The sequence below is a fragment of the Oncorhynchus clarkii genome, chromosome 17 (assembly GCF_045791955.1).
Source record: "Oncorhynchus clarkii lewisi isolate Uvic-CL-2024 chromosome 17, UVic_Ocla_1.0, whole genome shotgun sequence".
Classification (NCBI taxonomy): Eukaryota; Metazoa; Chordata; class Actinopteri; order Salmoniformes; family Salmonidae; genus Oncorhynchus; species Oncorhynchus clarkii.
Window position 1 is genome coordinate 21,838,347 of NC_092163.1, and position 24,758 is coordinate 21,863,104.

The 24,758-nt window shown below is 42.5% G+C and overlaps 2 protein-coding genes and 1 pseudogene across 15 annotated transcripts in view; 1 reads left to right on the forward strand and 2 right to left on the reverse strand.

Moving 5' to 3' along the window:
- Positions 1-213: 213 nt before the first annotated feature.
- Positions 214-2,420, reverse strand: LOC139369367 (prokineticin receptor 2-like; annotated as a pseudogene).
- Positions 2,421-5,212: 2,792 nt separating this feature from the next.
- LOC139369647 (U2 small nuclear ribonucleoprotein B''-like) lies at positions 5,213-11,600 on the reverse strand. The gene is made up of 7 exons (XM_071108914.1): positions 11,540-11,600; positions 11,169-11,263; positions 10,814-10,986; positions 10,433-10,567; positions 7,101-7,139; positions 6,169-6,257; positions 5,213-5,610 (listed from the first exon to the last, which is right to left on the reverse strand). The coding sequence occupies exons 2-7, from the start codon at positions 11,230-11,232 to the stop codon at positions 5,451-5,453; spliced, it is 660 nt and encodes a 219-aa protein (XP_070965015.1). The 5' UTR covers positions 11,233-11,263; positions 11,540-11,600; the 3' UTR covers positions 5,213-5,450.
- Positions 11,601-11,716: 116 nt separating this feature from the next.
- Positions 11,717-24,758, forward strand: part of LOC139370524 (kinesin-like protein KIF16B) — a 33,784-nt gene continuing 20,742 nt past the window's right edge. For all 14 annotated transcript variants that reach the window (XM_071110062.1, XM_071110063.1, XM_071110068.1 and 11 more), the window contains exons 1-12: positions 11,717-12,050; positions 13,333-13,402; positions 13,870-13,983; positions 15,239-15,355; positions 17,431-17,528; positions 18,118-18,227; positions 19,402-19,544; positions 19,838-20,006; positions 20,319-20,450; positions 23,792-23,967; positions 24,387-24,452; positions 24,648-24,707. In XM_071110062.1, the coding sequence (XP_070966163.1) occupies positions 12,004-12,050; positions 13,333-13,402; positions 13,870-13,983; positions 15,239-15,355; positions 17,431-17,528; positions 18,118-18,227; positions 19,402-19,544; positions 19,838-20,006; positions 20,319-20,450; positions 23,792-23,967; positions 24,387-24,452; positions 24,648-24,707 (1,302 nt within the window). In that variant the 5' untranslated portion in view covers positions 11,717-12,003. The remainder of the gene's footprint in view (positions 12,051-13,332; positions 13,403-13,869; positions 13,984-15,238; positions 15,356-17,430; positions 17,529-18,117; positions 18,228-19,401; positions 19,545-19,837; positions 20,007-20,318; positions 20,451-23,791; positions 23,968-24,386; positions 24,453-24,647; positions 24,708-24,758) is intronic.

Consider the following 24,758-nt stretch of genomic DNA (forward strand, 5'->3'; position numbering starts at 1 on the left):
ATCGCTATTAGATTTTTTGCCTTTATCGTGCAGCCCTACTCTGTGTCAACTGTCTGGACCTCTTGTCCAACGCCAAACCGTTCCCTTGACTCAATCTTATATCTCACCCTTTTGGATCTTAAAGAATGGGAAAATTGTGCGACTTGCCAGAATCCACTTGGCCTTCTGGTGGTTCTACCTTTCGATAGTGTCGATCATCTCAGGATCAGGCCTCTATCTCAGGCGTGTGCACTCTACATCCTCTGTCATGCGTAAAGACGAGGTGTGCTCATCCGCCGTCGTTCCGCTGCACATTTGACAGACTTCCAGAGCAGCCTGGTCACTGTCCGCATGCACTTGGCGTTGTCGCGGACGCTCACGAAACACAGAGTGTTGATGACCCGTTGCTCATGGCGACGCACTCGATAATGTAGAAGGCCACCAGGGAGTTCCTGTTCCTGGAGATCAGTGTGGAACGGAAGTCCCGGCACCAGTGTGAAGACGTAGTACGGCGCCCAGCAGAGCACGTAGGCAGCCATCACCAGAATCAGCACCACCACCATCCTCTGCGCCTGTGCAGCCGCTTCCGGATCTGCTCTGTCTGGAAGCCAGACACGCTCTTGAACCACAGCTCCCGCAAGAGCCTGGCGTAGCACAAGGCCTTGACGGCCACGGGCCCGGCGAACTCCAGGGCGAATAGGAAGTAGGAGTGGTAGTAAAGCTGGTGATCCCACGGGCCAGACCTGGGCGCAAAAGGTCTTGTGGCTCTGACTGGAGATGTGCGGGTATGTGGTCTCAGAAGCAAAGTAGGCAGAGGGGATGGAGATGACGATGGGTACGATCCACACTCCCGGGATCAGGCTGTAGGCCGTCTGGTTCTTCATGCGAGGCTTCATAGGGTGGACGATGGCCATGTACCTGGGAACACAAGGAAAATACAGACAATGCAAAGAAACTAGTTGGAAGGTTTGAGTTATGAGTGTCAAGGTGTTTTATGTCAAGCTTTATATGCCAGGGAGTTGGAAAGACCAAGTGGTCTCTGAGGTTACTGAATGATCTTGGATGTTCTCTGAAAATCTGTCACAATGTAGAACTTGATTGATGGGACTGTTAACTAGGGCAAATTATTTATATCCCAAACCTGAAATGATATTATGGAGCTTACAGTCTCTTGGCTTCCTATCAAACCCTGCACATAGCAATAATTTGGAAATGCTTTAGCATTTTGAGATGATGGGAGATTAAATAGCTATTTTTACATAGTTGGGCATGTCAGCAATGATTAATAGGAGCACGTAGCCTTGTCCAAGTTACTTCCTCCCATATGATTCTAGAAGGGCAGTGTGATAGGACTAACTAAAAGCAGGTGATGGATTTTCGGTGGGAAACCCATTGGTTTTGCTCAATTGCTCTTACTTCACTGGGAATGTTGTTACCACACAACATGGCTATTTGTCAGTGCTATATATCTTAGTTTATTTTTTCCCCACATTTATTTAACCAGGTAGGCTAGTTGAGAACAAGTTCTCATTTACAACTGCGACCTGGCCAAGATAAAGCAAAGCAGTTTGACACATACAACACATACAACACATGGAATAAACAAACATTCAGTCAATAACAATAACGAAATAATTACAATTTAGCAATTTAAACACTAGAGTGATAGATGTGCAGAAGATGAATGTGCAAGTAGAGATATTGTGGTGCAAAGGAGCAAAAATAAAATATAACAGTATGGGGATGAGGTAGTTGGATGGGCTATTTACAGATGGGCTATGTACAGGTGCAGTGATCTGTGAGCTGCTCTGACAGCTGGTGCTTAAAGTTAGTGAGGGAGAAATGAGTCTCAAGCTTCAGGGATTTGCGCAATTCGTTCCAGTCATTGAACTGGAAGAAAAGGCGGCCAAAGGAGCAATTGGCTTTGGGGGTGACCAGTGAAATATGCCTGCTGGAGCGCGTGCTACAGGTGGGTGCTGCTATGGTGACCAGCAAGTTGAGATAGTGGGGGACTTTACCTAGCAGGGTCTTATAGATGACCTGGAGCCAGTGGATTTGGCGGCGAGTATGAAGCGAGGGCCAGCCAACAAGAGCGTACAGGTTGCAGTGGTGGGTCGTATATGGGGCTTTGGTGACATAACAGATGGCACTGTGATAGACTGCATCCAATTGATTGAGTAGGGTATTGGAGGCTATTTTGTAAATGACATCGCCGAAGTCGTGGATCGGTAGGATGGTCAGTTTTACAAGGGTATGCTTGGCAGCATGAGCGATGACAGGGTCTTGATCTAGTGGTCCTCCGTCCACACCTTGATTGACCTGGCTGTGTGGTACAGAGCATTGTCCTGCTGGAAAAACCAATCCTCAGAGTTGGGGTTCATTGTCAGAAGAGAAGGAAGGAAGTTTTCTTCCAGGACAACCTTGTACGTGGCTTGATTCATGCGTCCTTCACAAACACAAAACTGCCCGATTCCAGCCTTGCTGAAACACTCCCAGATCATCACCAAACCTCCACCAACTTTCACAGTATGTGCGAGACAGTGGCTTGCAGGCCTCTCCAGGTCTCGCACACGACAACAGTCCCCTTGACAGACCCCGGATCCACAACCTCATCAGAATATATAGATTCTATAGATGTTATAGGTATAGAGGGTTAGATAATATACACTGAGGTTACAAAACATTAGGAACTCTTTACTCTTCCATGATATAGTCTGACCAGGTGAGAGCTATGATCCCTTATTCATTTCAATCCACTCCAATCAGTGTAGATGAAGGGGGGGATTTTTAAGCCTTGAGACATGAATTGTGTATGTGTGCAATTCAGAATGTGAATGGGAAAGTACACCGGCCCACCGGTTTGAGTGTGCCAAGAACTGCAACACTGCTGGGTTTTTAACGCTCACCAGTTTCTCGTGTGTATCAAGAATGGTCCACCACCCATAGGTATTCCAGCCAACTGTGGGAAGCATTGGAGTCAACATGGACACCTTGTAGAGTCCATGCCCTTGAGGGCAAAAGGGTGTTCAACTCAATATTAGTTGAGGTATTCCTAATGCTCCTCACACTCAGTGTAGGTATGTGTGGGAGGAAATCCAGTCCCTTAGTGGGGACCCAAACAATCGGTCAGTGACTGCACCCTATCCTGACCTGCACTTTGAGCCAACACATCAAATCAAATCAAATTTTATTTGTCACATACACATGGTTAGCAGATGTTAATGCGAGTGTAGCGAAATGCTTGTGCTTCTAGTTCCGACAATGCAGTAATAACCAACAAGTAATCTAACTAACAATTCCAAAACTACTGTCTTGTACACAGTGTAAGGGGATAAAGAATATGTACATAAGGATATATGAATGAGTGATGGTACAGAGCAGCATAGGCAAGATACAGTAGATGGTATCGAGTACAGTATATACATATGAGATGAGTATGTAAACAAAGTGGCATAGTTAAAGTGGCTAGTGATACATGTATTACATAAGGATACAGTCGATGATATAGAGTACAGTATATACGTATGCATATGAGATGAATAATGTAGGGTAAGTAACATTATATAAGGTAGCATTGTTTAAAGTGGCTAGTGATATATTTACATCATTTCCCATCAATTCCCATTATTAAAGTTGCTGGAGTTGAGTCAGTGTCAGTGTGTTGGCAGCAGCCACTCAATGTTAGTGGTGGCTGTTTAACAGTCTGATGGCCTTGAGATAGAAGCTGTTTTTCAGTCTCTCGGTCCCAGCTTTGATGCACCTGTACTGACCTCGCCTTCTGGATGATAGCGGGGTGAACAGGCAGTGGCTCGGGTGGTTGATGTCCTTGATGATCTTTATGGCCTTCCTGTAACATCGGGTGGTGTAGGTGTCCTGGAGGGCAGGTAGTTTGCCCCCGGTGATGCGTTGTGCAGACCTCACTACCCTCTGGAGAGCCTTACGGTTGTGGGCGGAGCAGTTGCCGTACCAGGCGGTGATACAGCCCGCCAGGATGCTCTCGATTGTGCATCTGTAGAAGTTTGTGAGTGCTTTTGGTGACAAACCGAATTTCTTCAGCCTCCTGAGGTTGAAGAGGCGCTGCTGCGCCTTCTTCACGATGCTGTCTGTGTGAGTGGACCAATTCAGTTTGTCTGTGATGTGTATGCCGAGGAACTTAAAACTTGCTACCCTCTCCACTACTGTTCCATCGATGTGGATAGGGGGGTGAGTGTGTATGTTTGTGTGGTACCTGCCTGGTAAAATTAAGTTTCAATTACCCTGACAGTAAAACATTGGGACATGTGTAGAGGACTAGCTTTGTGGAAATGGCTCTCTGATGCCAGTCAGTGCTAATATAGAGCAGAATATAGTACTACAGCTCAAGCAGACCAGTTAGAAGTGGAGCAGATCAATATCCAGACACACGTCCTAAATGGCACACTATTACCCAAAAGGTGCACTACTTTTGACTGGAGCCCTATGGGAATAGGGTGCCAGCACTAAATACGAGAATAGGGTGTCATTTGGGACGCACCCATACAGTACCTTATCTTAAACCATTGGACCATTTACCAGAACCCCCCCCCCAAAAATGGAAAATGTGTCCTATCTTCATGAGGCACTTTATTTATCACAGCGTGCGATAGTCAAAAGCAGTGAACATCTGGACTCGTCGTGACGCCATCACATTTGAGATATCTTTGTGAGATAAATCGGTTTCTCATTTGACCCTTCTCTCTCCATTGCTCCAGGGAACATATACAACTTCATGACGAAGGTATAATTGTTCATTCGGAAATTGCTGAAACCATTGTCTGCACAAGCTTTCACCAGACATCTGATCAACACGTTGTGTTGACTATATATTCGTAGACAATATTATTGATGTGCCTGTCAGTTGAGATGCTGAAGTATTACAAAGGCAGGCAGACAGTGCTAGATTGAAAAAAATCGATTGAACCTCATTTCTACCAGCATGTTAAATGCAGATTTGGCAAATCGGACCATTTTTTACATGTGACTGGGATGAGAACTATAACAATTTGCCCACTTGATCACTGGACCAATGATTAGCATCCCCAATGTGAATTTGCAGAAGAAAACTATTTCACATTTATGTTCAGAGAGTAAGGATATCATGGCACTACATTTTTACATGTTATTCGGCTTGAATCTACCAGCTGTCCTTTTGGGGCCTTCGGGACCAGGGCTATAAATTCGAAACATGTCAGAGGAAGCATCTGAGGCACCACAGTTACACAAAAGTCCTTTATTACTGTGCCATATAAAATAGAGATGATGTTTCGAGGATTCTCTTCACACTCCACCTCACAGCGACGGCACAGAAATCAGTCAAAAAAAAACTAGGAAAACTCCTGGGAGATTCCACAGTCGATGCATAAAAACAAAGGGGGAAAAAAATCAGGGGGTCCAACCAATTTCTAACCCAGAGTCCAATATGTGTCCCCTGTCCAGTGACGTCATCGCGAGAACTACTTCTTGGCATAAGTGATCTTCATGGCGCATTGGGCCGTAATCCGGAAGCCCTGCAGTGCGTCTTTGGCCACTCCCGCCTGGCCCTCGCTCTCAAACTCTACAAAGGAGATGTCGTGTTTGCCAGGGACGAGTCGCACCTCTTTGAAACCAGGGAATCTACGAGAAAAAAAAAGAAGAGAAATCACAGGTGTATTGAGAGAAAGGAAATGTTCAGAAATCACAAATGTAATGGGATAGAGCTGACGTGATCTCCCTTTTCACACATGGCATTTCTATTTGAGTGTTCTATAGTTTTGCACACTCTTGAACAGAGCCCCAGTTACCATGCTGAAAAACATATCAAAAGGCTTCACCACCTGGCAAGGGTGAAGTCTTTAATGTGAATGATATAAAGCAGAGGTTCTTAAACGTTTTCAGCTTGCGACCCAAATGAGAAACTGACCGTCCTCCTGTGACCCAAATCGTCCTCCAACGACCCAAATGAAGAAGAAACCGTGTGTGATTATACATGTATTCTCATAACACGCAACCCACTTCTCTCACGTGACCAGGGCTCCTCCCCATAGTTCAAAAAACCCTGATATAAAGCTACTACTGTATATTTCACAAGTTCATGAGCCAGACTCAATAACAATTGCTGCCGAAGTTGAATGAATGCAAATCGGGCATCTAGGCTAGTTTACTCATTTGACAACAAGATCATTCAATACTCACTGATTGAACAGCATGGAGAGCATCATTTCATTAGTTTCCTCTGGCAGGTTATTAAGGAATAAAATGTAGTTGGGTGGATTGTCTGGAACCTAAAAAGACAAAAGAAATCAGTCTAATTGTCACATGAAACCGGCCCATAAAACATTTTTTTACAGCTTAGTCAATAAGCGGACCAGACTATCTGTAGCACTCCAACCGTTAATCCAAAACAGGGCGCATCAAACAGTAAAATGTTCCTAAAGTAGTGAGAGTAGAGATTTTTGCAAGAATACAAGGCATGGCAACATTGTGCTTATTAAAGAGTCCATCAGCACTAGTGATTTAGTCACTCACAAGGGGCTGAGTAAACACAACCCCATAGACATCTCAATGGAGTTGAGTTGTGATGAGTGTCGGCGTAGTGTACCCCCTATTCCAGTCGGTATCAGCCGATACTTTAAAATGCGTACCTTGTACCCATGTTTCTCCTGTGTAACTATGTTCTATTCCCTGGGTGCTGCAATCCGTCATTTTTGGGGAAACAGCATTATTTTACGCAACCTCCGCCAAGGGGGCTGTTGTTTGTTAACGGAGAAGGTGCAGCCACGTCATTGCTCAGCTGATTCATTTGGGGGGGGGGGGGCAGGAGATGCAAACACGTGGTAGTGCATGTTTGAAGTCACCAACTTCATATTCTATTGGAAAACAGTGGGTTACACAGAGCAATTTGCTTTTTAATTTTTTTTTAATCATAAACTACAGGTGGCAGCACCCAAAGAAAAGAACACAGGTACAAGGTACAAATATTGACTGATAACGACTTGATGTAGTCGGAGGTACACTCACAACGCCACTGAGATGTATATGATGCGGAGTTTACTCAGCAAAAGGGAAATGAACAAGTTCACTTAACATTCTAGGTTATTATACTTGATAGGGCTAGAAAGGCTTACCTGCATGGTCGTTGGAGCGTTGTTTGTGCTGGCTGATCCCTGTTAATATAAAAGATAAACAAGTTATGAAAATCGCGTTGGAGTAAAATGACTGACTACATTCAAAAGCGTACAGGATGGTATATAGGCTCTGGTCAAAAAGATTGACTATAATATATAGTATAGGGAATTGGATGCCATTTGGGAAGCATTCATACAGCCTATGTGCCTGTGCAGGCGCTAAGACCGCACTCAATGAGCTGAATACGGCTACAAGCAAACAGGAAAACGCTCATCCAGAGGCGGCGCTCCTAGTGACCAGGGACTTTAATGAGGGGAAACTAAAATCCATTTTAACTTATTTCTCCCAGCATGTGTTAAATGTACAACCAGGGAAAATAATTACAACTCTAGACCACCTTTTGGTGGTCACCCTCCATTTTGAAAATCTGACCATAATTCTATCCTCCTGATTCCTGCTTACAAGCAAATACTCATGCAAGAAGAACCAGTAACTCTGTCAATAATAATGTGGTCAGATGAAGCAGGTGCTAAGCTACAAGACAAGGATTCTTCAGATGGTATTGAGGAGTACACCACACCAGTCACTGGCTTCATCAATAAGTGCATTGATGACGTCATCCCCACAGTGACTGTGGCGTATACCCCAACAAGAAGCCATGGATTACAGGCAAGAGCCGCACTGAGATAAAGAGTAGAGCTGCCGCTTTCAAGGAGCGGGACTCTAACCCGGAAGCTTATAAGAAATCCCACTATGCCCTCCGACGAACCATCAAATAGGCAAAGTGTCAAAACAGGACTAAGATTGGATCATACTACACTGGTTCTGACTCTCGTTGGATGTGGCAGGGCTTGCAAACTATTAAGGGAAGCACAGCCGAGAGGTGCCCAGTGATACGAGCCTACCAGACGAGCTAAATTACTTCTATGCTCGCTTCGAGGCAAGCAACACTGAAACATGCATGAGAGCATCAGCTGTTCCGGACAACTGTGTGATCACACTCTCCGTAGCCGATGTGAGTAAGAACTTTAAACAGGTCAACATTCACAAGGCTGCAGAGCCAGATGGATTACCAGGATGTGTACTCTGAGCATGCGCTGACCAACTGGCAAGTGTCTTCACTGACATTTAACCTGTGAGTTTGTAATACCAACATGTTTCAAGCAGACCACCATAGTCCCTGTGCCTAAGAACACTAAGGTAACCTGCCTAAATGACTATCGACCCGTAGCACTCACGTCTGTAACCATGAAGTACTTTGAAAGGCTGGTCATGGCTCACATCAACACCATTATCCCAGAAACCCTAGAACCACTCCAATTTGCATACCACCCTAGCAGATCCACATGATGCAATCTCTATTGCACTCCACACTGCCATTTCCCACCAGGACAAAGGGAACACCTATGTGAGAATGCTATTAATTGACTACAGCTCAGCGTTCAACACCACAGTGCCCTCAGAAGCTCATCACTAAGCTAAGGACCATTGGACTAAACACATCCCTCTGCAACTGGATCCTGGACTTCATGACGGGCCGCCCCTGGGCGGTAAGGGTCGGTAACAACACATCCGCCACGCTGATCCTCAACACTGGGGGCCCCCCCAGGGGTGCGTGCTCAGTCCCCTCCTATATTCCCTGTTCACCCATGCGTGCATGGCCAGGCACGACTCCAACAGTGACAACAGTGGTAGGCCCGATCACCGATAATGGTGAGACAGCCTATAGGGAGGAGGTTAGACACCTGGCCGTGTGGTGCCAAGATAATAACCTCTCCTTCAAAGTGATCAAGACAAAGTAGATGATTGTGGACTACAGGAAAAGGAGGACGAGCACACCCCCATTCTCATTGACAGAGCTGTAGTGAAGCAGGTTGAGACCTTCAAGTTCCTTGGTGTCCACATCACCAACAAACTATCATGGTCCAAACACACCAAGACAGTCGTAAAAAGGGCACAACAAAGCCTATTCCCCCTCAGGAGACTGAAATTTGGCATGGGTCCTCCGATCCTCAAAAGGTTCCACAGCTGCACCGTTGAGGACATCCTAACTGGTTGCATCACTACCTGGTATGGCAACTGCTCGGCCTCCGACCGCAGGGCACTACAGAGGGTAGTGCGTATGGCCCAGTGCATCACTGGGGCCAACCTTCCTGCCATCCAGGACCTCCATACCAGGCAGTCAGAGGAAGGCCCTAAAAATTGTCAAAGACTCCAGCCACCTTAGTCATAGACTGTTCTCTCTGCTACCACACGGCAAGCGGTACCGGAACGCCAAGTCTAGGTCCAAAAGGCTTCTTAACAGCTTCTACCCCCAAGCCATAAGACTCTTGAACAGCTAATCAAATGGCTCCCCAGACTATTTGCATTGCCCCCCTCCCCCTTTTACACTGCTGCTACTCTCTGTTTATTATCTATGCATAGTCATTTTACCTCTACGTTACCTCAATTACCTAAACTAACCAGTGCCCTCACACATTGACTCTGTACCGGTACCCCCTGTATATAGCCTCGCCACTTATTTTACTGCTGCTCTTGAATTATTTGTTACTTTTATTTTTCACTTAAAACTTATTTTTCTTAAAACTGCATTTCTGGTTAAGGGCTTGTAAGTTAGCATTTCACCTGTTGTATTCGGCGCATGTGACTACCGTAAATTCCGGACTATAAGCCGCTACTTTATTCCCACGCTTTGAACCTCGTGGTTTATACAATGACGCGGCTAATTTATGGATCTTTCCCGCTTTCACAAGATTCATGCCGCCAAAAAACTGAGCACCGTCACATAATGTGACGTAAATCGAGCGCGCTCAAACTTCCCATCATTCTGATTACGGTAGTCATTTTGTCACCCTCATCATGGCAAAGACACGAAGAAATGCATATGATGCAGCTTTCAAGTTGAAGGCGATCAATCTGGCTGTTGGAAAAGGAAATAGAGCTACTGACAGCGTGGAGCATTGTCAAAATTCACTATCATCAACGTGTTTCGAAAGGCTGGACTGCTGCGTGTTGAAGAGGGCAGCGATCCAACATCGGATGAAGCAATTCAACTCCGACACCGAAGGAGATGACTTCAGTGGTTTCAGTGCACAGGAGGAGGAAGATAGTGACCAATGACTTTCTTGGTAGGCTACTGTTTCGTTTAAAGGCTGTGTAAAGTTAATTTGTTTCAATGTACCGGTAGGCACCTGCGGCTTATAGACATGTGCGGCTTATTTATGTACAAAATACATATTTTTTTATAATTCAGTGGGTGCGGTTTATATTCAGGTGCGCTTAATAGTCCAGCAATTACGTAACATTTGAACATTTGATATACTAGTCTCACCAATGCTGGTTTCTTGGCCACATTGGCCACTTGATCTTGAGCCTTCTTCTTCCTGTCCTTCTTCTTGTCCTTGTCCCCAAATGTGCCTCTGATTTTGGAGATCACCTCTGAGTCTGTCTTCGCATACTGAATGCGCTGAAAATAAGAGATAAGTACAATCAGATGTATGCCAAGCACAGACCTGGGTCATATTCACTAGAAACCAAATGGTAGAAAACAGACCGAAAAGCAGAGAAAGTGTCTGAAACTCCCATTTTCATTGCAAAATGTTTTGCTGCTACTGTGCAATAAGTTTTGCTCATATACGGTAATGAATACCAACCACCCTGTACTACTGCCATTTGTGAAAATGACATACACAACTACTAAGTAATAACTTACCATGGGCTTATTGTAGAAAGGGAATCCTTGAAGTTGACGCAGTGCGTTCGTAGCTGATGCAAGCTCTTTGAACACCACAAATGCCTGCCCTCTCATCTTCATGGTTTTCATGGCAACAATGTCCATGACTTGCCCAAACTGCGAGAACAGGGCATAGAGTGACCGCTTCAGTTCTAGAAGGCAACAACAACAAATGTTACTTCACTGTTGTTACTTATAGACCATCGACACAGACAAATACATCTATGTAAACTTACTACAGCTCCAGTACAAGAGGATAAATTGCTATCTAGCTCTGAAGGAACGCTGTAGCTAACTACATGATCTTGGAACAAAGATGCACTGTGATTCTTACCATCCTTCTTGATCTTATCATTTACATTATTGATGTAAATGGTGTGGTTTGGTCGAATATCCATGATTAACAACTGTCACCTAGCGCTCTTCCACCTGGAACAACAAAACAAAAACATCGCCACATTAGCTGGGTACTTTAGCTTGCTAACTAGCTGTAGCTACTACTGGCTAGCAGGTACAGTAAATTAAGTGGTAAGGCACGCTAACTAGCATTAGCTAGCTAGTTAACAGTTCTAATAAGCTTCATCAACTCGAACTGATAGCTGGTGCTACTGACCAGACAAATGTACAGATTAAACAGATCAACATTTTTATGTGTGCAAACAAAACTAATTGCAGATAAACTGACTTGAAACTGTTAGAGCTCACCTCTCTCAACACACTTTCCAGAAAACACAGGAAGTAAATGTGTGCGCGCTGCTTCCTGGTTCTTCTTCGGTTAATCAATAGTTCTCTACCGCCATCGTCTGTACAGGAGTGTAACTATTTTCCCCACGAATGTATTTTGTCCTCTCCGACTACTCGTATCAGCCTTGTGATTTACTAACGGATGACACAGTGAATTTTGTTATTTTTCTGTGGCGGTAATGATAGCAGGCTAATATAAAGTGCACGCTCAAGTCTCGGAGGGAGCACAAGTAGCTAGCGCTCTTCTTTTGAAAGTAACCTTGGCTCTGTGTGCAACCGGTCGGGAGGTACAGAGGGAACTGGACACATACTCAAGACACAGAAACGCGCTTGCCACATTTATTTGTACTTAACACGATTGGGTTGTGCCTTTCCAGGACAACTGGATCTAGTAACAGGTGAAGCAGACAGAAAGGGGATGTGCAATGGCATCGGTGCGGGTGGCTGTCCGGCTCAGGCCTATGAACAGACGGTAAGTAAAGCAGAAAACATGCTAAACATGCTGCTATTGTTGTTACTAATGGCTATATTGTTTCATTTTAAGAGAGGCGCTCGGCTGGACACTGGTTCACTGTGATACATTGTAACCAGTTCTGACTTCTAACAGTTTAATGCACTCTAATTTGACTGGCATCAGATGACTGGCCATGTTGCAGGAACACTGCTTAATATATGTGTCATAACAAACACTGACGTTGCTACAAGTGTCTCTACCAAAATGTAAAGGGTTACAGCATTTGGGATGTAAATGCCAACCGCACTCAAAGGAACACGAGCCCACCACACACCCTTTTGCTAAACCACCAATAAGAACGCCTGGATGTTGGCACACAAACATTTATTTTAGGTAGCAGACAGCTGGCAAGTTGACGGGTGAACAAGTTTAACCAACAAAACAAACACGAAGAGTAGGAACTAGAGCTACCTGTGCTGTGTCTGGTATTGGGAGTTAGTATTGGCAGCCACCCAGGGATTATGGGACGCCTTAAAAATTTTCTGACAAACTATTTCCAACAGTAAATAGGATACATACATAGCTGCATGACAGAAGACAACCACCCTGCCACTTACTCTACACACCTATGTTAAATGTGGGTGTGTGAAATATGATGCACAGATGCCAAATAAGTAAGATGCACTATGCACCTGTAAAAAAACAAGGAAGGATTCTGAAGGAAGTAACCTTTCACACATTTTTTTTGACCAAGCAGCCCAGAGTATAACCTGATCCAGTTGGCATCGTGTTGATGGTAATCTGTTCGTACGGTTTTATTTAATTCCAGTATGTCTTACTGGAAAGGCCACTAATAATTCAAGCTTGAACTGAATACTTCCACAGAGTGACTAGGAAGAGTCGTACCAAGAAACATTTCCTCCAGACTTCTAGTGATCAATTAAGCAAATAAGAACTGAGAGGATTCAGTTGGGGGCATTCTTCCAGATCCCAGACGGCCCCATCTTAGAGAGAATGTAGTCTTCTACAAAGATAACGATGCCCAACATAATAGATGAATTAGTCACAGTAAATTTGTTTACTATGTTGCCTTTTGTTGCTAATGTAACGGGTACCTTTCTTGTTGGTCCAATTTGTGAATCACAAAGTACTGCAATGTGGTACAACCTGAAAGTAATACTTTTCTTACTCTGATGCTCCTCCATTGGTTCACTGTCTCTGTTGCATCATGGTTTGGCCCAGAAAGGGAAAGCTGAATTATTTGGAAGTATTAACCTGTTTTATGTTTTTATTTTTACAGGGAGAAGGATTTGACTGCCAAGAACATAATTGAAATAAAAGGGGACAAGACCACCATTACAAACTTGAGGGTAATTTAAAGTTTTAAACAGCCTTTCTACAATAATAGCTAGGCCTGTATTTCTTTCTGTTTGGCAGATGTTTAGCATAAAGTGTTATTGAATATAATTTTTTTAATACTAGTTCTATTTCATCAGTTTATTTTAAATGATTTGGTCTTAACATATGATCAGTGAACATGCCTCGTGTTCGGGGCTCCTGAGTGTCACAGCGGTCTAAGGCACTACGTCTCAGTGCTAGTGGCGTCACTACAGACCCTGGTTCGATTCCAGACTGTATCACAACCGGCTGTGATTGGCAGTCCCAAATGGTGGCGCACAATTGCCCGAGCGTTGTCCGGATTAGGGTTTGGACGGGGTAGGCCGTCATTGTAAATAAGAATTTGTTTTTAATTTACTAAATAAAGGTTAAATAAATGCAATTGCACTCCGCTTTGTGTTTACAGTATATTTCAGCCTATTTTGTTGTATTTCATTAGATACCAGATGGCATTTCCGGCGATTCGATGAGGGAGAGAAAAAAAACCTTCACCTATGACTTCTCCTATGATTCCGCCGACAGTAAAAGCAACACTTTTGTCTCTCAAGAAAAGGTAAATGTCATATTTCGGTCGGAAAATGTGATCTGGACTAACACTTTCTGTTTGTTTTTTTCCCTCCTTGTTGTTGTCCAAATCCGATTTATAGTCAAAGCAGCTTACATTTGCCTCTGTTCAGGGGTCATTACATTTTATTTTTTTTTACTTGTAGGACATTTTTGTTATGGATGGAAGTTTGAGTCAAAGCAGTTTGCTAATGTTCTGTTAGTCTACATGTTGACTCACAAGCTTCAGACATAAGATATGACTTACAGTTGTGCAACTTTGTATTTTATTTTTATCATAATATTTCATCATACAGGGGTCAAAGTAGATTTAATTTCTGGTTCAGTACCTTCTCACATGCGCACATTTTGTTTTTGGAGGCCTAAACAGAATTACTTGTATAGTCCCTGTTAAGGTCTCTGTGGGCCAATTGGTAAAGACCTGTTTAATTTGAATGTATTTATTTTTAACGTGGCATTAACATAACCAGTCATTATGTTTTCATCTGATTATCAAACAATCGGATGACAACGCTCCTGTAAGCCTGGTTACCTGCGCACGTTCCGCTACTCTAAAATAATTCCTGAATGCATACTGTGCACCCGCCATTAGAATAATGGAAAGAGACATCTGTAACAAAACAAAACACCATGAATGACATTCAGTGATTGTTTTTGGTCAGGCTTACACTTGTAGCCTGGATTGCTGCGTCTGTCCACGTGCATCTCGGTCACAGCCACTCTTCTGTCTTTGCAAAATGTGTTATTGCCCAACCGCATTGCATTTTGGAGCGTATTCCACACGTTTTCAAGTCCATTTGCTAATTTTTCAGGTGGGTGACAATGCGGTAATGATACAGTTTTCTTGGAATCTTTGTTTTAATTATTGTGAAAGGCTCATGTTCAACTGGCTTACTTTCACCCCTGGCATAATGTCAGTGCAGTATCAACAGTAACACAGCCTATGAGTTAACTGTTATAAATATGTTAACATTTTGCATGCATAAATTCCATATTTTTGAGTTTGTGCTGTATTGGCTAGTTTCTTTTTTTCACTGACTGCTTAAAGTGAGATCTGTTTTAGCTAGTTAGATCTGGGGCCTGTTCAGGTCGCCGCAACTTTACAGACCATTCAGATCTAAATGTACTGTTTGGAACAAAAGAGTCCCTGTCATTGTGAATCATATCAGCTACATTCCAATTTGCCAAAGCTCTGAACATTTCACCTTTTTGAACAAGCCCATGTTTGCCCTCTTCCTTTGTAGGTGTTCAAAGACCTGGGCTCAGATGTCCTCAAGGCTGCGTTCCAAGGCTATAACGCCTGCATCTTCGCCTATGGCCAGACCGGCTCGGGGAAGTCCTATACCATGATGGGAAATCCAGTGAGACGAACATTCCCTTTCTTGGCCTGTGTTCATAAGACATATCGGAGTAGGAGTGCTGGTCCCCCTTGTCTATATAATCTTATTCATAATTATCTAAAAAAGCACTCCTACTCTGAGACGCTTTATGAATACAGGTCCTGGATTCCCAAATCAAAGACTGGGCTGTGTTCAGCAGGGCACAACGTTGTGGAATGTTTAAATATACAGTACCAGTCAAAAGTTTGGACCACTACTCATTCCATTTTTTTTTTTTTGTGACTATTTTCTACATTGTAGAATAATGGTGACGACATCAACTATGAAATAACACCTATGGAATCATGTAGTAACCAAAAAAAGTGTTAAACAAATCAAAATAGATTTTATATTTGAGATTCTTCAAAGTAGCCGCCCTTGGCCTTGATGACAGCTTTGCACACTCTTGGCATTCTTTCAACCAGCTTCATAAGGTAGTCAGTCACCTGGGATGCATTTTAATTAATAGGTGTACCTTCTTAAAAGTTCATTTATGGAATTATTTTCCTTCTTAATGAGTTTGAGCCAATCAGTTGTGTTGTGACAAGGTAGGGGTGGTATACAGAGGAGCCCTATTTGGTAAAAGACCAAGTCCATATTATGGCAAGAACAGCTCAAATGAGCAAAGAGAAACGACAGTCCATCATTACTTTATGACACGAAGGTCAGTCCATATGGAACATTTCAAGAACTTTGAAGGTTTCTTCAAGTGCAGTTGCAAAATCCATTAAGAACTATGATGAAACTGTCTCTCATGTGGACCGCCACAGGAAAGGAATACCCAGATCTGCTGCAGAGGATAAGTTCATTAGAGTTAACTGCACCTCAGATTGCAGCCCAAATAAATGCTTCGGAGTTCAAGTAGCAGACCCATCTCAACATCAACTGTTCAGAGGACACTGCGTGAATCAGGCCTTCATGGTTGAATTGCTGCGAAGAAACCACTACTAAAGGACACCAATAAGAAGAGACTTGCTTGGGCCAAGAAACACGAGCAATTGACATTAGACTGGTGGAAATCTGTCCTTTGGTCTGATAAGTCCAAATTTGCGATTTTTGGTTCCAACCGCTGTGTCTTTGTGAGACGCAGAGTAGGTGAACTGATGATCTCCGCATGTGTATTTCCCACTGTGAAGCATGGAGGAGGAGGTGGTGTAGTGGTGCTTTGCTGGTGACACTGTCAGTGATTTATTTAGAATTCAAGACACACTTAACCAGCATGGCTACCACAGCATTCTGCAACAATGCGCCATCCTATCTGGTTTGCGCTTAGACCCACTATCATTTGTTTTTCAACAGGATAATGACCCAAAGCACACCTCCAGGCTGTGTAAGGGCTATTTGACCAAGAAGGAGAGTGGTGAATCAGATGACCTGACCTCCACAATCACCCACTTCAACCCAACTGAGATGGTTTGGGATGAGTTGGACTGCAGAGTGAAGGAAAAGCAGTCAACAAGTGCTCAGCATATGTGGAAACTCCTCCAAGACTGTTGGAAAAGCATGTAGAAAATAGGAAAAATAAAGAAAATCCCTTGAATGAGTAGGTGTGTCCAAACTTTTGACTGGTACTGCATAATGTACAACGATCATGCCTCTGACTTGGAGATAAGGAATCGGGTCTACTTTGTTTATGACATTTCTGGAACTTTCCACAACATTTGCTTACTCAACGGGGCTGTTTTTGTTATCAGACTATTGGGACTTCAATCAGTCGTGGAGACCCTAAGCAAATATCACAGTAACGAACGAAGGCTCCGACAGTCCAGTTTTGCTTTCACAAGTCTAGGGGAAAGTGATTAGGGGAAAGTACAAAGTTCATAGTGTCAGTTTTCTCTGTGGACTCTTGTTTTGGAGAAAGACTAAAGCCAAATGTGACATATTTAGAGTCTTCCTATAATGAGTAATGGATTATTTTAAAGAACTGTTCTGTAACATATCAACATGTTTTCTCAGTCCAGTCGACCACTGAACAGGGTCAATCGTTGTCAGACTTATCGTGAACTTAACTTCTGCGTTTGATTAAGCGCTTGCTCTATGGATTTATTTTTCATCAGGGAGATGCTGGTCTCATTCCACGGATATGTGAGGGTCTGTTCAGCCGGATTGCTGGGATGACTCGTTGGGATGAGGCCTCCTTCCGCACCGAGGTCAGGTAAGAAAACTGTATCCGTTGTTATTCCCTGGAATTTTTGGAAGAATTAATTATGAAGCTTAAAGGAATAATCCACTCAAACAATATTTTGGTATTTGTTGCATTAGTCCACTGTTGATACTGTCCCAAAATGTTGAGCATGTCAGCAATAAAGATTTCAAGATGATATAACTTTCAAAACACGTTGTCACAGCTTGTGTGACGCGTTTTGCATCATATGATGTGAAACTCGTCATACACTGGCTGTATTTCTACCTGTTTGAACAGCAATAGGTCCAATACACATGAAAACATTAAATGACCCCGGGAATCGATAGAACATCGTTCAGAGATGCACAAAAACTATATAACATTCAAAATGGGTGGATCTTTCCTTTTCAATGGTGGCTCAGTGAACACTTTTTAAATATATTAAAAAGGGATTGCACATGATCAATAGACGTTCCAACAATTTGTACCTCATCCAAGAGATGACAAAAAGGGTCCCTTAATAATAATAATAATAATAATAATAATAATAATAATTGGTAGATGTCATAAGGCTAAACTTGACCTCTGAATGACCTCTTTATCCTCTCATTGTCATCAGCTACCTGGAGATCTACAATGAACGTGTCAGGGACCTGCTCAGGAGGAAGTCTACCGAAACCTACAACCTGAGGGTGAGGGAGCACCCAAAAGATGGACCCTACGTGGAAGGTAAGACATTATAAATTTTGGATCATAATCAATATGGACATAAGGGACCTAATTTGGTCTTCCATACTGTATTTTCTCTATTCATTCTAAGACTGATCCCACACCTGTCTGTAAGGCAGAATGATGGCTCCCAAGCTAATTATAACAGTGGATATCTCTGTATATGAACTCCCTGTGTTAATCCAATCTGACCCCAGACCTGTCTCAGCTAGAACGATGGCTCCCAAACTCATTAAAACTAGAGGTCGACCGATTAGGATTTTTCAACGTCGATACCAGTTATTGGAGGACCAAAAAAAACCTATACAGATTAATTGCACAATTTGATTTATTATTATTTTTATTTTTTGTTAATAATAATAATTCTGTTATAACAATTACAACCATACTGAATTAACACTTTTTCATTTTAACTTAATATATACATAAAATCTCAAATAAATAATGAAACATGCTCAATTTGGTTTAAATAATGCAAAAACAGTGTTGGAGAAGAAAGTAAAAGTGCAATATGTGCTATGTAAAAAAAGCTGATGTTTATGTTCCTTTCTCAGAACATGAAAGCTGGTGGTTCAATATTCTCAGTTCTTCAATATTCGCAGTTAAGAAGTTTTAGGTTGTAGTTATTATAGGAATTATGACGCACCGACTAGTTCTCTCTATACCATTTGTATTTCATATACCTTTGACTATTGGATGTTCTAAAACGCACTTTAATTTTAGGAGTTGATAGGCTTGAAGTCATAAACAGCGCTGTGCTTCAAGCATTGCTAAGAGCTGCTAGCAAACGCAGTAAAGTTTGAATGAATGCTTATGAGCTTGCTGCTGCCTACCACCGCTGTCAGACTGCTCAGTCAAGTATAAAATCATAGACTTAATTATAATATAATAAACACAGAAATACGAGCCTTTGGTCATTAATATGGTAAAATCCGTAAACTAACATTTCAAAAACAAAACGTTTATTCTTTCAGTGAAATACACAACCGTTCCGTATTTTATCGAACGGGTGGCAACACTAAGTCTAAATATTGCTGTGTCCAAAATGGAGTTTACCAATTTGTTATGAAATCGGCCCTAATTAATCGGCCATGCCATCGGTCAAGCTCTAATTAAAACAGTGGATGTCTGTCTCCATATTATGAACTAATGTGTTAATCCAATCTGACCCCAGACCTGTCCAAGCACTTGGTGCAGAACTATCATGACGTGGAGGAGCTGATGGAGGCGGGCAACATCAACCGCACCACAGCCGCCACGGGCATGAACGACACCAGCAGCCGCTCGCACGCCATCTTCACCATCAACTTCACCCAGGTGGGCCTCTAGGCGAGCTAATGCTACCGCTACTCCAGGAATTCTCAACTCCAGTGCACAAGGGCCGCAGAGTAGTTGTCCTTGTTTGTTAGTTAGGGACTGATTCAGTTGCCAAGTGAGTGGACTCCTAGCCAATCAATGCCATTAAAGGGGTTGCCACTAATAGCATCTGTGTGAGGCACTTAACCATTCTAGGAAAAATAGATCGCACTCACAGTTTAAGTGCAACATTTCGACTCAAAGGTCTTCATCAGACTTCAAGGTTTTTTACGCGTTTTCTCCTTCCTCTCCAGGCTAAGTTTGACGCGGAGATGCCCTGCGAGACAATCAGTCAAATCCACCTGGTGGACTTGGCGGGCAGCGAGAGAGCGGACGCCACCTGTGCCACGGGAGTCCGGCTCAAGGAGGGCGGCAACATCAACAAGTCACTGGTCACTCTGGGCAACGTCATCTCCGCTCTAGGTGGGTAACTGTTATACCAACTGTAATATCAATGAGACAGCAGATACGAGGACATATTCATTAAAGTCGTATAATAATATATTTTTTGTATGGAATAAAAACCCTTATCTGGCAACATCTGCCAATGTCTTACTTCTACTGAGTATGCAGAGTCGTGAGTTTTCTTCTCTGTTGATTTACCTATTGATCAGACCTGGATTCAAATACAATTTGAAATCTATCAAATACTTTGAGTGTTTGCTCTAGCCTGCCTGAAGTGCCAATTATTTTTCTTATTGGTTGATCTGAAATCTTTTCCCTGTCTTGGTCCAGCGGACCTGAGCCAGGACGGAGTGAACACCAACTTGAAGAAGAAGCAGGTGTTTGTGCCTTACAGAGACTCTGTGCTAACGTGGCTCCTCAAAGACAGCCTGGGAGGCAACTCTAAGACCATCATGATCGCTAGTGAGTCCTTAATAATGCAAAATGTTTTGCATTTAATCAAATGTTTTCAATCCTCCCCTTGAAAAGCCCCAAATACACCGGACTCGGAACCCTGGTTTTTACCTGTCCACTTCAGTATATAAGGGGAATCCTGGATTCTCATGAATATATCTCTAGATTAGATCCTGAGCCAGCCATGCTTCTTACTGGGATAAAACAACGGCATTGCTGCGGATCTGACTTTTCTGGGCCCTTCTTCCCGACTGCTAAAGGTCCCGAAGCTTCTGCACATGTGCGGGATTCTCTACTTTAAGCGCAGTCTCTGCTTTACTCATAGAGAACAGGCTATTTATTAAACGAATGGTGCTCGTTTAATAAAGTTGGATCAAAGCTTAATCAATGTCTGCAAGATATCATCTAATATGATAGTATAACTTTACTTTTAAGACAACAAAAAAAACTTAGGAGATTTTAGCATGATTGTGCAAAATATTTTTTTTCTTCTCATGTGGCCAAAACAGCATGTTCCACTAGGCAAAATATGTGCTTTTATTTAAACTAAACACAGGTAGACTATCCTATAGTTTAACACCATCTGCTCAAAAATGTTCACATTTGCTATTTAACTGCAAGACCAGAGTAAGCACATTTGATATTTAGTGCCATAGTTTTTGTGAAAAAACTATCCGTAAGTTGGAAATGTATTGAACTTTTAGATTTTTATTCAGTGCATGAAAACTTAAGCAAAAAAGTGCATTTTGTGTGCACTACGTCAGCACGCACAGACTTTTATTGTCATGTGTCAGTGTGCAGCGGTAGGATGGAGTCAGGCGCGCGGGACACAGAACTGAGTAAAATACGTACTTTACTTGGAAAAGAAACAACCAACAATTCCACGCAGGGAAACACACCAGCTCACAGAAGTAAAACACCAAACAAAGAACAATCACACACAAAACCATGTGGGAACCAGAGGGTTAAATAGGGAATAAATTATAACTAAATGGGAAGCAGGTGTGTACAATCAAGACGAGACAAATGGAAAACGAAAAGTAGATGGGTGGCAGCTAGAATGCCGCCTGAACAAGGAGAGGCACCAACTTCGGCGTAAGTCGTGACATATATCTGCAAGAAGTTTGTTTGGTGGAAACACACCCCTGGTGTAAAACTTCTCATATTTTGTTTGAGGATTTTAGAATATTCTCATTCAAATATTTTTCCAATTGGATGGAAACCTTGCTACAGTCAACATGTTTTTACATGTCATTGTACATTTTAGCTGTATAGATGATGTACAGTGCCTTGCGAAAGTATTCGGCCCCCTTGAACTTTGCGACCTTTTGACACATTTCAGGCTTCAAACATAAAGATATAAAACTGTATTTTTTTGTGAAGAATCAACAACAAGTGGGACACAATCATGAAGTGGAACGACATTTATTGGATATTTCAAACTTTTTTAACAAATCAAAAACTGAAAAATTGGGTGTGCAAAATTATTCAGCCCCTTTACTTTCAGTGCAGCAAACTCTCTCCAGAAGTTCAGTGAGGATCTCTGAATGATCCAATGTTGACCTAAATGACTAATGATGATAAATACAATCCACCTGTGTGTAATCAAGTCTCCGTATAAATGCACCTGCACCGTGATAGTCTCAGAGGTCCGTTAAAAGCGCAGAGAGCATCATGAAGAACAAGGAACACACCAGGCAGGTCCGAGATACTGTTGTGAAGAAGTTTAAAGACGGATTTGGATACAAAAAGATTTCCCAAGCTTTAAACATCCCAAGGAGCACTGTGCAAGCGATAATATTGAAATGGAAGGAGTATCAGACCACTGTAAATCTACCAAGACCTGGCCGTCCCTCTAAACTTTCAGCTCATACAAGGAGAAGACTGATCAGAGATGCAGCCAAGAGGCCCATGATCACTCTGGATGAACTGCAGAGATCTACAGTTGAGGTGGGAGACTCTGTCCATAGGACAACAATCAGTCGTATATTGCACAAATCTGGCCTTTATGTAAGAGTGGCAAGAAGAAAGCCATTTCTTAAAGATATCCATAAAAAGTGTCGTTTAAAGTTTGCCACAAGCCACCTGGGAGACACACCAAACATGTGGAAGAAGGTGCTCTGGTCAGATGAAACCAAAATTGAACTTTTTGGCAACAATGCAAAACGTTATGTTTGGCGTAAAAGCAACACAGCTGAACACACCATCCCCACTGTCAAACATGGTGGTGGCAGCATCATGGAAGATGGTTAAAATTGATGGGAAGATGGATGGAGCCAAATACAGGACCATTCTGGAAGAAAACCTGATGGAGTCTGCAAAAGACCTGAGACTGGGACGGAGATTTGTCTTCCAACAAGACAATGATCCAAAACATAAAGCAAAATCTACAATGGAATGGTTCAAAAATAAACATATCCAGGTGTTAGAATGGCCAAGTCAAAGTCCAGACCTGAATCCAATCGAGAATCTGTGGAAAGAACTGAAAACTGCTGTTCACAAATGCTCTCCATCCAACCTCACTGAGCTCGAGCTGTTTTGCAAGGAGGAATGGGAAATAATTTCAGTCTCTCGATGTGCAAAACTGATAGAGACATACCCCAAGCGACTTGCAGCTGTAATCGCAGCAAAAGGTGGCACTACAAAGTATTAACTTAAGGGGGCTGAATAATTTTGCACGCCCAATTTTTCAGTTTTTGATTTGTTAAAAAAGTTTGAAATATCCAATAAATGTCGTTCCACTTCATGATTGTGTCCCACTTGTTGTTGATTCTTCACAAAAAAATACAGTTTTATATCTTTATGTTTAAAGCCTGAAATGTGGCAAAAGGTCGCAAAGTTCAAGGGGGCCGAATACTTTCGCAAGGCACTGTATTTTGGATGTTTTCAGTGTATTTTCAACACACTAAAATCACACAAAGTTAACTGATTTAACTCTGGCAGTCCTATCATGCGCAGAATGTGATTAGGCTCTTCAGCTCAGGGGAAAAGGGATCCAGGGGGGGCGGGATGGGGAGGTTACCTCGATCTGCAGTCTTTGCCATAAAACAATAGGGACCCCAATTTTTTTTTTACAATTTTACCACAGCAAGAAGCATGAATGTGCTTTTCAGACATTTCTGGGTTCCTAGTCCAGTGTACTTGGTGCTAGAATTTGAGAACATGGCTTTCTAAACACTTGTTAAGGCTGACCTTTATGTATAAGACGCTTAAGTGTGGCGAGTGGTCATAAGCTAAATACCTGTGATATGTTTGCAGTCAAAGATACAGCATTAGGACACGGCACATGTAAAAGTGTTTTTTGTAGTACGACAAAGGTTTCAAAGATGTTTTGCTCTTGTTTGCTGCAGCCATTTCACCTGCTGACGTCAACTACGGCGAGACGCTGAGCACTCTGCGCTACGCCAACCGCGCCAAGAATATCATCAACAAGCCCACTATCAACGAGGACTTCAACGTCAAGCTCATCCGAGAGCTCAGGGCTGAAATCGCCCGGCTGAAGGCCCTTTTGGTCCAGGGAAACCAGGTGGGGGATTTGTCACACTGATCTGAATTGTTTTGTGTGTGTGTTGATTGTTTAGGGCATTGGAACTCAACTATTCTGTCAACTACAACATTTTCTCTGGCCCTTCAAGTGTATTTATTTCATAAACAAAACAGCTCTTCAATACACTGCCTTACAAATTATGTAAAGAAAACTGTTATTGTATACAAATGGGTATAGCAAACATTTATTTTGTTAATTTATGGGCAAATTTTTATAATGCATAACTAGAACATTATGTTTTATTGAAATGTAACATGTCCACCTTTCCAGCTACTGGCCTAGGACCTTGTTGTTGTGTTTTAAATGTCCCATCTAATCTAACTAGATCGCACTGACTTAGAGTATTGAGGTGTGATTCAATAATGTATTGATTGTTGGTTGGTTTTCATCCTTTTCAGATTGCACTTCTGGATTCACCCACTGCTCTGAGTATGGAGGAGAAACTACACCAGAATGAAGCCAGAGTAAGGCCATGTAGATTGTTCCTTTTTAGAGTAAAAAATAAACCAGATTACCCAAAATAAACTATCGACACTTTGCAAGTGCGGTGTTTTATTCCTCAACTCCATAAACAAACAGGGCAACCAGTTTCAGCAAGTTAGTGATATGATCTCATCTTTGATATTCAATATATTTTTTTTGTGCTATTTCTGTCATAGGTGTTGGAGTTAACCAAGGAGTGGACTAACAAGTGGAATGAAACTCAGAACATTCTCAAGGTGAGTGGGTATATATTTGTATAAAATGTCTAATTCAATTTAGCTCACAGA